Source organism: Micropterus salmoides, unplaced genomic scaffold (genome assembly GCF_014851395.1).
Source record: "Micropterus salmoides isolate LMB-PRFRI ecotype aquatic unplaced genomic scaffold, ASM1485139v1 Ms_hic_scaffold_12, whole genome shotgun sequence".
NCBI classification, from domain to species: Eukaryota; Metazoa; Chordata; class Actinopteri; order Centrarchiformes; family Centrarchidae; genus Micropterus; species Micropterus salmoides.
The window spans coordinates 19976345-19989776 of record NW_024040263.1 but is presented as its reverse complement, the minus strand read 5'-3'; the positions used below and the strand labels follow the sequence as shown (position 1 = coordinate 19989776).

Below are 13432 nucleotides of genomic sequence, written 5' to 3'. Positions count from 1 at the left end.
CTTCTAAGTTTCTGTCATTCGTTTCTTTCACTTGATCAGTCTCTTTCTCAAGTAACTTTCTTGAGCCTCCTGAGTCCTCTCAGCCTCTTGTCTAACAAGAGGACAGAACTGTCTGGCTGTGGTGCGAAGCTTTGGCTGACTGAGTATTCTGCTGTGGCATGGTAGGTCCCTGTGGCTCAGGCCTCACAAGTCTGGAGCATGGGATTCTGCTCCAGAGATCATGATGGTAAGCAGGGGCAGACTAGGACAAAAATTCAGCCCTGGCACTGCCACACCAGCCCACATTACCACACATCCCCACTCACAAACACACATTCACTACATAGACTACATTTGTGGACAGATGGTCAAATAGTATAAGCAGTAGGCCTACCGTATGTAACAGATTTGTCTGAGCACACGTTTAAAACAAATTTACACATACAGTTAAAACAATGACTGTCCATCTGAGTATGTTGTTGAGTCTGTGTACTCTCTGTCTTTGCTAGGCCCTACAGTAACATCCTTCCTCGCAGCACTGGTACTAGAAAACCATGGGTCTGTGTCTGTACTGATTCCAGCAACATCCTAGTTCATGAACACATTTCAGGATGTAAACATTGCAAAAAAATGTTTTCTCACACACTGCTCTCAACATTGGAATACACATGAATAAAAACAAGTAAGTCTGGTAAATGGCAGATGTAGAAAGGATTATGGATTTCTGTTCTGACAAAAGGAACTTTACTGTCAATTAGATTATGTTGCACTCTCTCTGATGAGATGTTTAATTTGGACTTGTCCCAATTTAAGTAAACCTAATCGAGTTTGTTAGCTCATCTCAGGACATGGGGCCTGTACCACTAAGCGAGTTCAACATACCCTGGAACGTCTACCAGTATCAACCAAGTCCAGTTGCCCTTGACTTTAACCTTCGTTGGATAACTATGACCTGGAACACTTTCACTGTCCAAGAAAAATAATAAATCCATAGGCATAAACTCTTACTGTCTCATCATGGACTGTCCTTATAGTTTGGCTTAAAGAGGTCATATGCTCATTTTCAGATTCAAATTCTTATTTAGGGGTTGTACCAGAACAGGTTTACATGGTTTCATTTTCAAAATACACACATATTTTTTGTCATACTGCACATTGCTGCAGCCCCTCTTTTCACCCTATATGTTGAATGCTTCGTTTTAGCTATGGAGTGATACATCTTGTTTCTAAATTCTAAATGATCTTTGTTGGGAGTTACAGATGCGCAGTTCCTAGTTAAGAACTACTAGCCAACCAGAAGCAGAGAAGGGCGGGTCGTGAGAAACCCGTAAACACGGCTTTTCTTGCCATTTTGTGTGGTAAACTACATCACAGTAGGCCTGGTATTGGGAAATAAACTATAAACACATGTCCTTATGGCAAAATACGATAACCGGGAGATAACTGCTTGCATGAAAAATGACTTCATGTCTGTTTTTTTCTCTTTACATATCCTTCTCTTCACTGATTTTTAAAGGTTACCTGTTTTCAACACACTATACTTACATGTTTTATAAATAACGTGGGGATTGGCATGGTTAGAGACTGCTTTTTGAAGGTTAAGATGTGGTTTTAGAGTTCAGGTTACAATTAGGTTAGGGTTAAGGTTAAGGTTAGGCATGTAGTTGTGATGGTTGTGTGTGCACATGCAGACAGTTCAAGCGAACTGTTTTGTCAAGTGGTGGCTTCACACATGAAACTAGGTTGTTTCTATCAGAGGAATGGCTCTGTGGCAGCTTCAGAAAAATCACACATTCACCAACCACTGAAGAACTCATTGTGAGTTTGTTTTTTTGTTTGTTTGTTTTAATTAATTAGTTTCACACTCTTGCTCACTCTTACAGGAAATACTAATACCTGCACATTGGGACTGAGGAGAAGATCACATTTGATCAAAGCTGCAACTTGTTAAAAAGTGTAAAATACCACATACTGCTGAATGTCTTAAATTCTTAGTTGTGCAACACATTTGACCCTTGTAAAGTAGTGGGGTAACATTTCTCACTTGCACTTGTAATGACAGAACTTTAGTAAAAATATACTTAACTGCAATACTCAAGAAAAGTAACTTTGTTACTTCTCATCATTAGCAATCAAATTAAAACAACAGGCATAATGATAATATATATAGATATGATGAAACAAAAAGTACAGTATGTGCACATTCTGACATTCCAATGTTATTTCTTATTTCTAGGGGGGTTCTTAAAATTTTCGATTAAGATATTAAACTACAGGAGGGTTGAAACATACATGACAATCCCACAAACAAGAATTTCAGATGTTTCACTCTGCAGCTATCATCTGATATTGCACCTTTGCAGTTTATTCCCTCAGCTTCAAAGTGAGTAAATCCACAAATACATGTCTTTTTTGGTTTTTAAGAATTTCTGAAGAAGATATAAGATAAGAATGCTGACATGTTCATTAACGTCCTTTGTGAGTGCAAAGGGGGCTGCAGAAGGAAGAACATCAGTGTGGTTAGAGTGTGTGAGAGAGAGGAGAGACTGTAAATGTGTGAAGCAGTGTGGTTTAAGATACTTTTCGTAGCTATCTTCACATAGATTAGTCCTACACTTCTGACAATGCTTATTTTTTTTAAATGTCAAATTTTTGATTTATTAGACATAATTTAGTCAGGAGTTTCATAGAACTTCTTTGATAAGAGATATCCATATAACATTACAAAATGAATCTCTTCATAAATCTATGAAAATTAAAGGCCTTTATTTAGGTCAGAGTTTCCTCCTGCGTCATGTATGAGTATTTGGGATTCATATAACATACTGAAATGACTTTCAGAATCAGAATCAGAAGGAGCTTTCTTTGCAAAGTAGTATTTTACACATACAAGGAATTTGCTTTGGTAATAGGGTGGTACACGTAGACAAACATACAGTTGACATAATTAAATGTAGAAATATATAAATATGGAATAAACAAATGCAAGTCATATAAGAATAATAAAAGAATAGAGAAAAATAATTCAATTATTTGCAGAGAAAAACAATGTGGCAGATTTTACATGTGCATTACTCTGGTTTGTGTTGTGCATACATTTTGCTAGGGAAGAGAATATTGTGTACATAAATATATAAATTGAACATCAACAAATATATGCATACACACACTAACAAGCACACTCATGCTTTGAAACTGCAGTCTGCCCACGTAGTTTGGACGTGTAAACGTGCAAATTGTGCGTGAGGACTTGTGACTTTTCTGTTCACAAAATATTTTCCCTTCCTACTGGTGAGCTGAGCTTTCAAATTAACTTTTGATACAAAATTTCTGAACATTTTGGCATTTACCACACCAATGTTTTAATTTATCTGTGTTACTAATACACAATGTTCATTGTTGTTGACTTGTTATGTGTATGTGCGTTTATTCAGTTTTTCTAAATAGTGATGAAGGGAAACATGATGTTCTTTGCTCAACTGTGTTTACTGCTTTGCTGGATGCTGCCTGTAGACTCTATGACTGTGAGTGGAGCAAGTGAAAATCAGAGGACTTTCCCAAAATGTCACAAATATTAACAGGGGTGCTTACATAATTACTTTGCTCAAACATTTAGGGAAAAACACCACATAAGTTAATTAATTTAGAGATCAAGTGCATAAGCATAAAGAAGCAGAGTTTACAAGGAGTTTAATGTTGCAGTCCGGACAGAAAGAAGCAAGTACAATAGTTCCTCATTCCAATTCCACTTGTTGCATATTTGAATAAAACTCAGGGTGGCTTTGAGTTTTTTTATTGTAGGCTGCAACATAAACAAAGATGGGTACATTGTAATAAGCACACCATCTGTTCAACCTCAAGTGTTACAGGTATGTACCACTGTGTTGCAGCTGCTCCAAACATTACTTACTAGCAGGTATACTCCCTCTTGTGGTATAAGTTGGAACACCCACATCTCAACAATGCCCTGCCTGTGTACCCGGAGCATAATACATAACCAAACAATGCTAAGAAGCAAAGGTACTACAGAACAATACATGGAAAAACAACAAAATAAACCCCACTGCTACACCCAAAACAATATGTAAGGGGGGGGGGGGTACCTCTTTTATGGACTGAACCCATCATCCTCACACACTCTACTCTTTACATTTCCTGCTTACATCTCTCATAGAGATCTTGAACAGAAATTTCCACTGTCACACTACCTACCGATGAACCAAAGATAAGTTTTATTGGTCAACCAAAGAAATTGGTTTGGGTCCTTCAACTCCAGCTCTTCCGAAAAAGACTTGAAAGACTTCTAATGAGACCTGCTTTAAAATTAAGACCTGTTCAGGTGCTTTTTTGAAAAACTATTCATATTATGATCAAGAGAAAGAAGTGCTCATCCCTCCCTATGAGATGTTCATGATGAGATAATTAATGATAAGGGTGAAACTCAAGGTCTGGATGACTGTAAAATTGTCTATGATGTAGAAAGTGTAGGGGGTAAAAGTAATCTGAACTGCAAGTCTGCATACCCATGAGGGTCCAGTGGTTCTTATCTAACTGGTGTGAAAAACATCATGTCATGTTTAAACCTTTTAACTCTCTCTCATAACTGAATTAATTACATTATATATAACAAAGCTAAACATTCTCTTTAGTCCCAAATGTGCTCAAGGTTTGTTTAATCACTGTGGGCTTATGTTTTACATGGTCCTCCAGGAACACATTACCGTGTACAATTTACATTTTTGAGAAGTTGTTTGAATTTGTTGGAAGAAATTGCAAAAATCTTGTTTTTGTTAAGTGAATATTATCATTAAACTTCTTAATGCAATATTATTGCTTGTATGCCCTCATTTCTCTGTGTAATGTTTTATTTTGTTACTTATACTGATGTTCAAAATCTAAAACTAATAGCTGGTGTTAAAGAGCTTCTGTTATAGTCAAAATAATAATAATAATAATAGAAGAGAATCATTTTCCAAATGTAACATTTCCAAATGGACCCTGGTGTATTATATTTAGTAGTCTTCACAATGCAATGTGGTGTTTATTATAATTAGTAGTCATATTGACTCTGGTGTATATTAAATGTGGTAGTTTTCCAAATGGAATCTGGTATATATTTTAATTAGTAGTTTTCGTATTGACTCTGCTCTGTATTATAATTAGTAGTTCTGATATTGATTCTGGTGCATATTATAAGTGGTGGTTTTCATATTGATTCTGGTGTATATTATAATTATTTATATATATATATTTATATATAATTTTGATATTGACTCTGTGTACATTATAATTGGTAGTTGTTCAAATGGATTCTAGTGTATATCCTAATTAGTGGTTTTCCAAATGGACTAGGGTGTATACTATAATTAGTAGTTTTCATATTGACTCCTGTGTACATTATAAGTGGTTGTTTTCCAAATGGATTCTGGTCTTTATTATAATTAGTAGTTTATTAAATGGACTCTGGTGTATATTATAATTAGTAGTTTAATAAATGGACTCTGGTGTATATTATAATTGACCCTTCGCTAAGCCATGCCCCCATTAGTTAGTGTTGCTAAGTCCGAAAAACTGTCAGACCTGTCGAACTTTTATCACGGCGCTGCCACTGTCTATTACTGCACTCCCAGGAGAAATATTGTCAAATTTTTGGAAAAAACGATCTCAGAAAGAAGCACACCGTTTTGCAGTTGCATTGTGCATTTGAAGATTATATTCAGGCTGTCAAACTAACAAAAATAAAGACAGAAGCTAAAGCCTACAGATCACAGAGTGAAAGTGAACGTCGTCTCTTGAGACGCAAACAAGTCCACGTCTATGGGGCCGAACCTTTCACATAATAACTCCACCACCTGAGGGTGGAGTCTCCATTCCCCGGGCCTCAGCCCCTGTCTCGACAGCAGGTCTGCTCCTTGATTCTGGGTCCCAGGGACGTATGTCGCTCTGAGGGACAGCAGGAGGATCTGATGTGCCAGTTTGCATAACGGGCGCAAGCGCAGACCCCCCTGGTGATTCAAATAGGCCACCACCGCCATGTTGTCGGTCCTGACAAGGACGAGAGCGGGCAGAAAACTCCTCAGAGCTCTGAAAACCGCCAACATTTCCAGGCAATTTATGTGCCAAGAGAAATGATGCTCCTCCCAGGAGCCTCTCGCAAAGCGGCCGTCCATGACCGCGCCCCATCCCGTGAGTGAGGCGTCTGTCAAAAAAATTGTTTGCCGACAGATCGCTCCCAACACGGGACCTTGGGACAGGAACCAAGATTTCCTCCATACAGACAGGGAACGAAGGCATCTGCTCGTAACCCATATCAGACGGAGCGGATTTCCCCTCGGGGAGAATCCCTTGGATTTTAGCCACCACTGCAGGGCTCTCATGCGCAGCAGGCCAGACGGGATTACGCTGGACGCTGCTGCCAGGAGACCCAACACCCTCTGAAAGTGTTTTACAGTGATGGTGCGGCCTAGCTTCACTCTGGTCACTGAGGACAAAATGGACCCGACGCGTGCAGGCGACAGGTGGGCCCGCATCGTCGTCGAGTCCCACACCACCCCTAGGAACGTAGTCCGTTGGGCGGGCATCAGCACGCTTTTCTTTGCGTTGAGCCGCAGCCCCAAACACTGAAGGTGGGCGAGGACGACATCTCGATGCCGAACCGCTAACTCCCGAGACTGAGCCAAGATGAGCCAGTCGTCGATGTAGTTCAATATGCTAGAGCCTCAGCGGGGCCAGAGCTGCATCCATGCATTTGGTGAACGTGCGAGGAGAGAGTGCTAGGCCGAACGGAAGAACCCGATATTGGTACGCTGCCCCCCCCGAAGGCAAACCTCAGGAACTTCCTGTGAGAGGGACGGATGGAGATGTGGAAATATGCGTCTCGTAGATCTATCGTGACAAACCAATCCTCGGATTGGATGTGACTGATAATGGCAGGGATGGTGAGCACCCTGAACCTGAATCTCCTCAGAGATTGGTTCAGGGACCGCAGATCTAAAATTGGACGCAGTCCTCCGTCCTTCTTGGGAACTGTGAAGTACTGGCTGTAGAACCCGGACTCCCTAACTGGCGGGGAAATGAGTTCTATGGCCCCTTTCTCCAGCAGAGAGCGAACTTGAATCTGGGGGGGCGGACCCGGAACTGCAGCCTGTAGCCCTCCATGACGTTGCTCAGGACCCACGGGGAAATGCCTTGCGGGGCCTCAACCTGCCGAAAACCCGTGACATGTGAGCCCGAGCGCCTCCGGACTGCAGCCCCTTGAGGCGGGCAGAATGGCGCATGCTCGCTGGAGGCTAGCGCGTCCCGAACGTTGACACGCCAGGATAACAACTCCCTGCTGCCACAAGGGAGGGGACCTCGTTCGCCTTCTCTCAGAGAGGGGGGGGGTGCCGCTCCGTGGCCACCAGCGCCGACATGGAACGGCCGATGGCACGGGCCGTCTCTTTCGTAACTCGGAGAGACAGAGCTCGGCAACATCCTCCTCAGAGGGGCCTCCTCCCGAGTCCATGTCTTTCAGCAGGTCGGCCTGGTATGCCTGCAAAACCGCCATTGTGTGCAGGCTCGCACCAGCCCGGTCCGCCACTGTGCACGCCTTGCCCACCAGAGCAGATGTCACGCGACATGGCTTGGTAGGCAGCGCCGGCTCTTTAAGGGACGACGCAAGGCCGGGCAAGAGATAGCTGGCCAAAGCATCCTCAACCCGGGGCATCGTCCCATAACCAGAGCCCTTGACCCCCGCAACGTCACTATAAACCCGGAGCAGGGGAGTAGTCAAACGTGCTGAGAAGGGCTTACCCCAGGATTTGCACAACTTGTCATGCAAATCCGGGAAAAAGGGCAGAGATCAGCGTGGAGGCGGCGCGCGCTGCTGTAGGAAGCGCCCATCCAGCTTACTGGCAGCCTGTGTGTCTGGCATGGGCTGCGGCCAATCAAGCTGGAGCTTACCCACCGCTCGTGTCACCACCTCCAAGAGCTCGTCATAGCTTGGCGCTGACTGATGACGTTGCTCCGGTACCCGGAAGTCTTCCTCCTCCAAAATGCTGAGCACATCCAGCTCCTCAGAGCCGGACAGCTGCAGCCTCTCCGGGCTCACACCCCGAGCGGGAGAAGCCGAAAAACGGGCTCCCGAACGGGGAAGAGGGGAGTCGGAGCCAGCAGACGAGGAACGGGAAAAAGCCTCAGCAGTCCCGATGCCGTTGGAAATGTCGCGCTGGGAGCCCCATGACCGAAGCCGCCGTGCCACCTCAGCGACCGCCGGGCCCGAGCCACGGGGAGAGCGCATCCAGCTGTCTCCAGAGAAAAGAGCCGCACGGGACCTCAGCACCCTCAGGGGCAGGGCCTCGCAATGGCCGCTAACAGCCCCCTCGAGAGCTGCCTGGGCATGCGGCATCCCCAGACAGGAAATGTACAGGGCATGAGTGTCCCCAGCCGTGATGTAGCGCGGGCATGGAAAGACACACTGCCTGAATTGCTCACCAGCCATCTCTTCTGCTTCTGCTTCCAGGTAATCTTTCCGTACTGTGGTAGCTTTTTTCTGCGTAGTCTCAAACATGCCAGAGTGCCTGCTGAATAGAAAAAAGCTAATGTGTCCGGTGTGCCGGTGTGCTTATATACGCCTCCAGTTACGCCGTCACACGCTACAGTTCTAGCAATGCCAATAGGATTGGAGTAGTTTCATTCATGATTTCAGCCCTGCCACGCCCAGAGGCGTTCCCATAGTGTCGTCACCGACGCAGTTCGAGTTCCCTCGAAGGGGAACCACCCTTTTACCTGACAGCAGGCAAAGAGGTACAACGATATTAAGGATCAACACTGCTCCTGTACAGCTGGGTAGGTCTCTGTTCACTATTACAATCATTAAAAAGCAGAACAGTAGGGCTATATTACATCCAGCAGTAAGTTAGCTAGCATTAGCTAACTAATATTACATTAGGAACGATCCACAGCCTACATTTTTCTGGATTTGTTTCGGGTTTTGGAAAGGGAATAAATCGTCCTTCTTTCAACCTCGCTGGGTAGCGACTGTAATTATTACAAGTGCCCCAGGAAAAATACAGCAAAAGAAAAAGCTAGAAAACAACGCCTTTTGCATACAAGTCAATGGAGCGCAGCCATGAAAGTGTCGGACCTCAGTTAGAGCTAGACCTATTCTGTGCTGTGATTGGCCAGCTGTATTTTCAGGGCGTGGCTTAGCGAAGGGTTAATTAGTAGTTTGCCAAATGGACTCTGGTGTATATTACAGGCATGCAAACTCATCACCTTTCTGCTAAATTCGCCATTTTGAAACCAAAATGGGTATCCTATGTGATTTGTGCAGATCCCATGAGAAAACATTTGGGGGGGATCGGTCGTTGCTAAGACAGCAATTAGGCCTACCCGTTTTATCCTCTCTAGCATGAACTTTGCAACTTTAACCTATCTTCACTCCTTATGCCTCAACCTAACAGCCATTCAGAGGCAGCGTAGGGCGGATCTTTTTTCTGGTCCGCTGCAATTCGGTCCGGAGTCTGACAGCTAAACACGTGAGGACTAGTCATGGTAAAAGTGACTCTTGACAGAGTCGAATCTTCAAATCTCGTTCATTAAAATGAACTAATCTTTTTTTGAGTCATTTTGCTCATTTGATCTAGGCTTATTATTGCAGCAGTGCAGCCCTCTAGTGGGCAATGTAAAAAACTGCGCAGTTCTCAAACACAGAAGTCTGCCTGGCTTGCTTTAATTGACAAAGTACAAAGTACAAATTCACCTCTTGATCTTTCTCTATCATCATTCTATAAAGCCCCATGGGGCCACAAACAAATTAGAAACATGTAAAAACCACAGAAATATGTTTTCAATACGCAATCAACTACTCCGGCTAAATCCATCCACTTTCACACCCTTTCCTGAGTACACAACCAGAACAGCCACACACTCTTATTAAAATTCAACCAATTTAATAATAATCTGGATAAAGCCTCCAAGTTCTTAAAAGAACTCCAGCACAGAGAGAGGAACAAATAAATATTAAAACATAATATAAACGCAGCAGTTTGGCAGGTGTGGAGTCAGAATGGGCCACATCAGGTATGGATTCTGCTGACAGAGAGAAACAAACATGAGCACATCGCTCTCAAACACTTCAGGTTGTTCACCAGCCAACAGCTGTGAAACAACAGCACGGCTCTGTTAAATAAAAAGGAAAGGTTACGTTGCGTACCACAGGGCTAACGCTACACTGCTATGTGGCTGTGTTTTAATGTTTTAATGACCAGGTCCATTTGTTTTGGAGATGAGACAACCTCAGAGGTAATTCGGCTCCCGGTAGAACCCTGCCAGGGTATAAGCTGTTAGCTGTAAACACTAGCAGGACTAAAGTTATGATACAGCTGTGTTAAAACTATAGCACAACATCACTGCACTGTAATAACATTATAATTTATTAAATGTCACATAACTAACAAAATAGATAGATAATGTCAGTCCAGTGACTGTTCTGTTACCTGACAACCGACCTGCCTCTCATTCTCCGGCGCTGGCAGTAACTCAGCCTGCTGAATGAACGACAGACTCCGAGGAGGAGGAGTGGTGAACAATTAGTTCATTCCTGCTCCAGTAGCCGAGATGTCACGTGAAAAATGAACGACTCAAACCTAGAGACCCACAGTTGAGAGTTGTGAACTAATCAATTCTGCTTCCTGTGCTGCCTACTTACTACAGCCTGTAGACAAGCTGTCACGTGACAAATGAACGACTTAAACCCAGAGACCCACAGTTGAGAGTCGTGAACTAATCAATTCTGTTTCCTGTGCTGTCAGAGTCCATGCAGCTGCCGTGTAACGAGTGAACATAAGAGTCCAAGACTATTCAAGCATGCGTGAAAATGAACAAATTACTCCATCAGACTACCCATTCCTCCTAAGTCATATACAACATTAGATTAAATGAACAAAACGTTCTTTGAACAACGCAACACTAGTGAGGACGGTAAAAGACTGCTGAACAAGCTGTCCATCTGAAAACAAACCTGATGTAAGACAGAAGTAAGCTGGCTTACAATGTTAACTGCCCGATGGTCAGATACAGCAATTTTGCTAAGTTTAGAACTTTGCCCGCTGTTATTAACCAGTAATGTTAGCTAAGCTAATTGTTCAGAGCAGTGGCAGCGACCTGGATATAATGTATTTTAACATCAACAGGATAAAAATACTTGCAATAGCTTGCAACATGAAATGGCAAAGAACCAACGAAAGTGCTTTGATAAAGCTTTTTTTTGCATTTTTAAGTAAGAATAAACAAGCTACTGATTATAAAATGACCCCAAAACGTGCAGCACCAGTCAGTAGCTTTAACAACTTCTTGTCACAGTTTCTGTAGACGGGTTTCTGTGCAACGTCATCACCGAGATGCGCACGCAACTAGGGGGCAGAAGGCAGCAATCTGTCTTTGCAGCACAGTTTATATGGCATATCTAGCTGTAGTGTTGGGCAAATTACTCATAAATTGTAATGACTTTGTAATGACTATTTTAGAAATTAATCCACTTTACTGGAACAATAATTAAACTGAGGAGTCACTGCAGCCTCTCAGACCAGAAGATGCTGTATCATACAAGCTATGGATATAGGTTATGTAAAAATATTAAAAAGCAAAGCAGGTCCCTCTCACATTTTAACTGATTGCATATTCATAACAGCATCAATGAGTATGATTTTTACAGTACATAACATTTCTTAACGTCACTGGCTGAAATAGAAAAACAAAGCCGGTCCCTCCCAACTTTTTTAACTGATTGCGTATTCCTAACAGCAGCAGTATGATTTTTACAAAACATTTAACGTTTAAAATTAAGCACTTGTCTCGACTTTTGAACAAACGTCACTGTTTTGCACATGCTTTTATAAGAGAAGTATTCAGTGCTTTTACAAAACACGAAAAGGTGATTAACACCACTCTGTCCTGTTACTGCCAGTGGATGCATCACTGGCAGTAACGTTAGCTGCCAGAGTTTCTTTCTACAGGCTAAGTTTCACGTTTCTTAGCAGATACTTCAATATGAGGGAGAAACTTATGTGAAAGCAACACAGAATGCCTGAGAGCTGCACTGCATTATTATTAATATATATATATATATTAGAATCAGAATCAGAAGGAGCTTTATTGCCAAGAAGTGTTTTACACATACGAGGAATTTGCTGTGGTGATAAGATGCTACACGTAGATAAACATACAGTCGACATAAATAAATGTAGAAATATATAAATATGGAATAGAAGAACAACGTTGCAGATATATACATGTTCATTATTCTGGGTCTGTGCAGTATAGAATTAACGCAACGGAAGAGAATATTGTGTACATATAAATATATAAACTGACAACATAAAAATATACAACAACAAAGATCAACAATCAACAACAAATATGTGCGACGTGCCAGGTCTGTGCCCGACACGAGATGAAACAGTATTTACATGTGCAGAGACATTTGTATCATTTGCAAGGGGGGAGTGTCAGTGGGGGCGCCGGACCTTGTTAATGAGGCTAGCTGCAGACGGGAAGAAGCTGTTCTTGTGGCGAGAGGTTTTGGTCCTGATGGACCACAGCCTCCTGCCAGAGGGGGGAGTCTGAAACAGTTTGTGTCCGGGGTGGGAGGGGTCAGCTGCAATCTTTCCTGCACGCCTCAGAGTCCTCGAGGAGTAGCATTTAGCTGAGACTTTTATTCAAAGCGATTACAATTGCTATATATATACTGTATATATGAGGTTGGACGCCTCTGGAGTAACTAGGGGTTAATTTTCTTGCTCAGGGACACATTGGTGGATGTGTCACAGTGGGGATTATACCCAGGTCTCTCATACCAACAGCATGTGTCTTATCCACTGGGCCATCACCAACCCTTTATGTCCTGGGGGCGGGGATCACTGATTTTCTGCATCATTTACCTGCACCTTAAGCTTGTTGTGGCACACAAAACAGTCCCTTAAGAACTGAAATTCATGATATTACAGTTCTATATATAATGATGATATAAATAAAAACACTTTGAAATGATAAAGTTAACGTTGGTCCAGTAATAAGAGGAGCCTGTTGATTTGGTACAACTGATAAAGGTATATTCAATATAGCCAACAATTGCAGATATTCATCTCAACCTGTAAGTCTCTGGCTGTCAGACACGTTGTGAGAAGCCATTACTCCTCTTATCAAATCATACACGAGACCCTTTAATAACATTACCGTTAAACACATACTCCCCACGTTCAGTCCATGCAGATATGTTTTTTGAGGAGAACATTTTATCCAAAATATGTTGAGTTTTATTCCTAGTGTTTTTTGGGCATGTTTTTTAAAATTTCTTCAAAAACAAAATCTCTTCCTTCTTGATTCTCCTGCTCTGAAGAGTGAAAATCCTCAGCGACCGGCATTGACAAAGTTAGTGTGTTGTGGTCTTTTTCTCCTTGTTTTACCATGGTGA

General features: G+C 42.6%; 1 protein-coding gene across 1 annotated transcript; it reads left to right on the top strand.

The window, feature by feature from the left end:
• Positions 1-3428: 3428 nt before the first annotated feature.
• LOC119899674 (T-cell ecto-ADP-ribosyltransferase 1-like) lies at positions 3429-4401 on the top strand. Its single transcript, XM_038714326.1, has 4 exons — positions 3429-3503; positions 3666-3730; positions 3870-3912; positions 4279-4401. The coding sequence occupies exons 1-4, from the start codon at positions 3429-3431 to the stop codon at positions 4399-4401; spliced, it is 306 nt and encodes a 101-aa protein (XP_038570254.1).
• Positions 4402-13432: the final 9031 nt, after the last annotated feature.

Coding starts and splice junctions, on each gene's coding strand:
- LOC119899674 (XM_038714326.1), top strand. CDS start 3,429: ATGAAGGGAAACATGATGTTCTTTGCTCAACTGTGTTTACTGCTTTGC. Junction 3,731..3,869: donor TCCTCATTCCAATTCCACTT/GTTGCATATTTG, acceptor ACTGTGTTGCAG/CTGCTCCAAACATTACTTAC. Junction 3,913..4,278: donor CAGGTATACTCCCTCTTGTG/GTATAAGTTGGA, acceptor AAGACTTGAAAG/ACTTCTAATGAGACCTGCTT.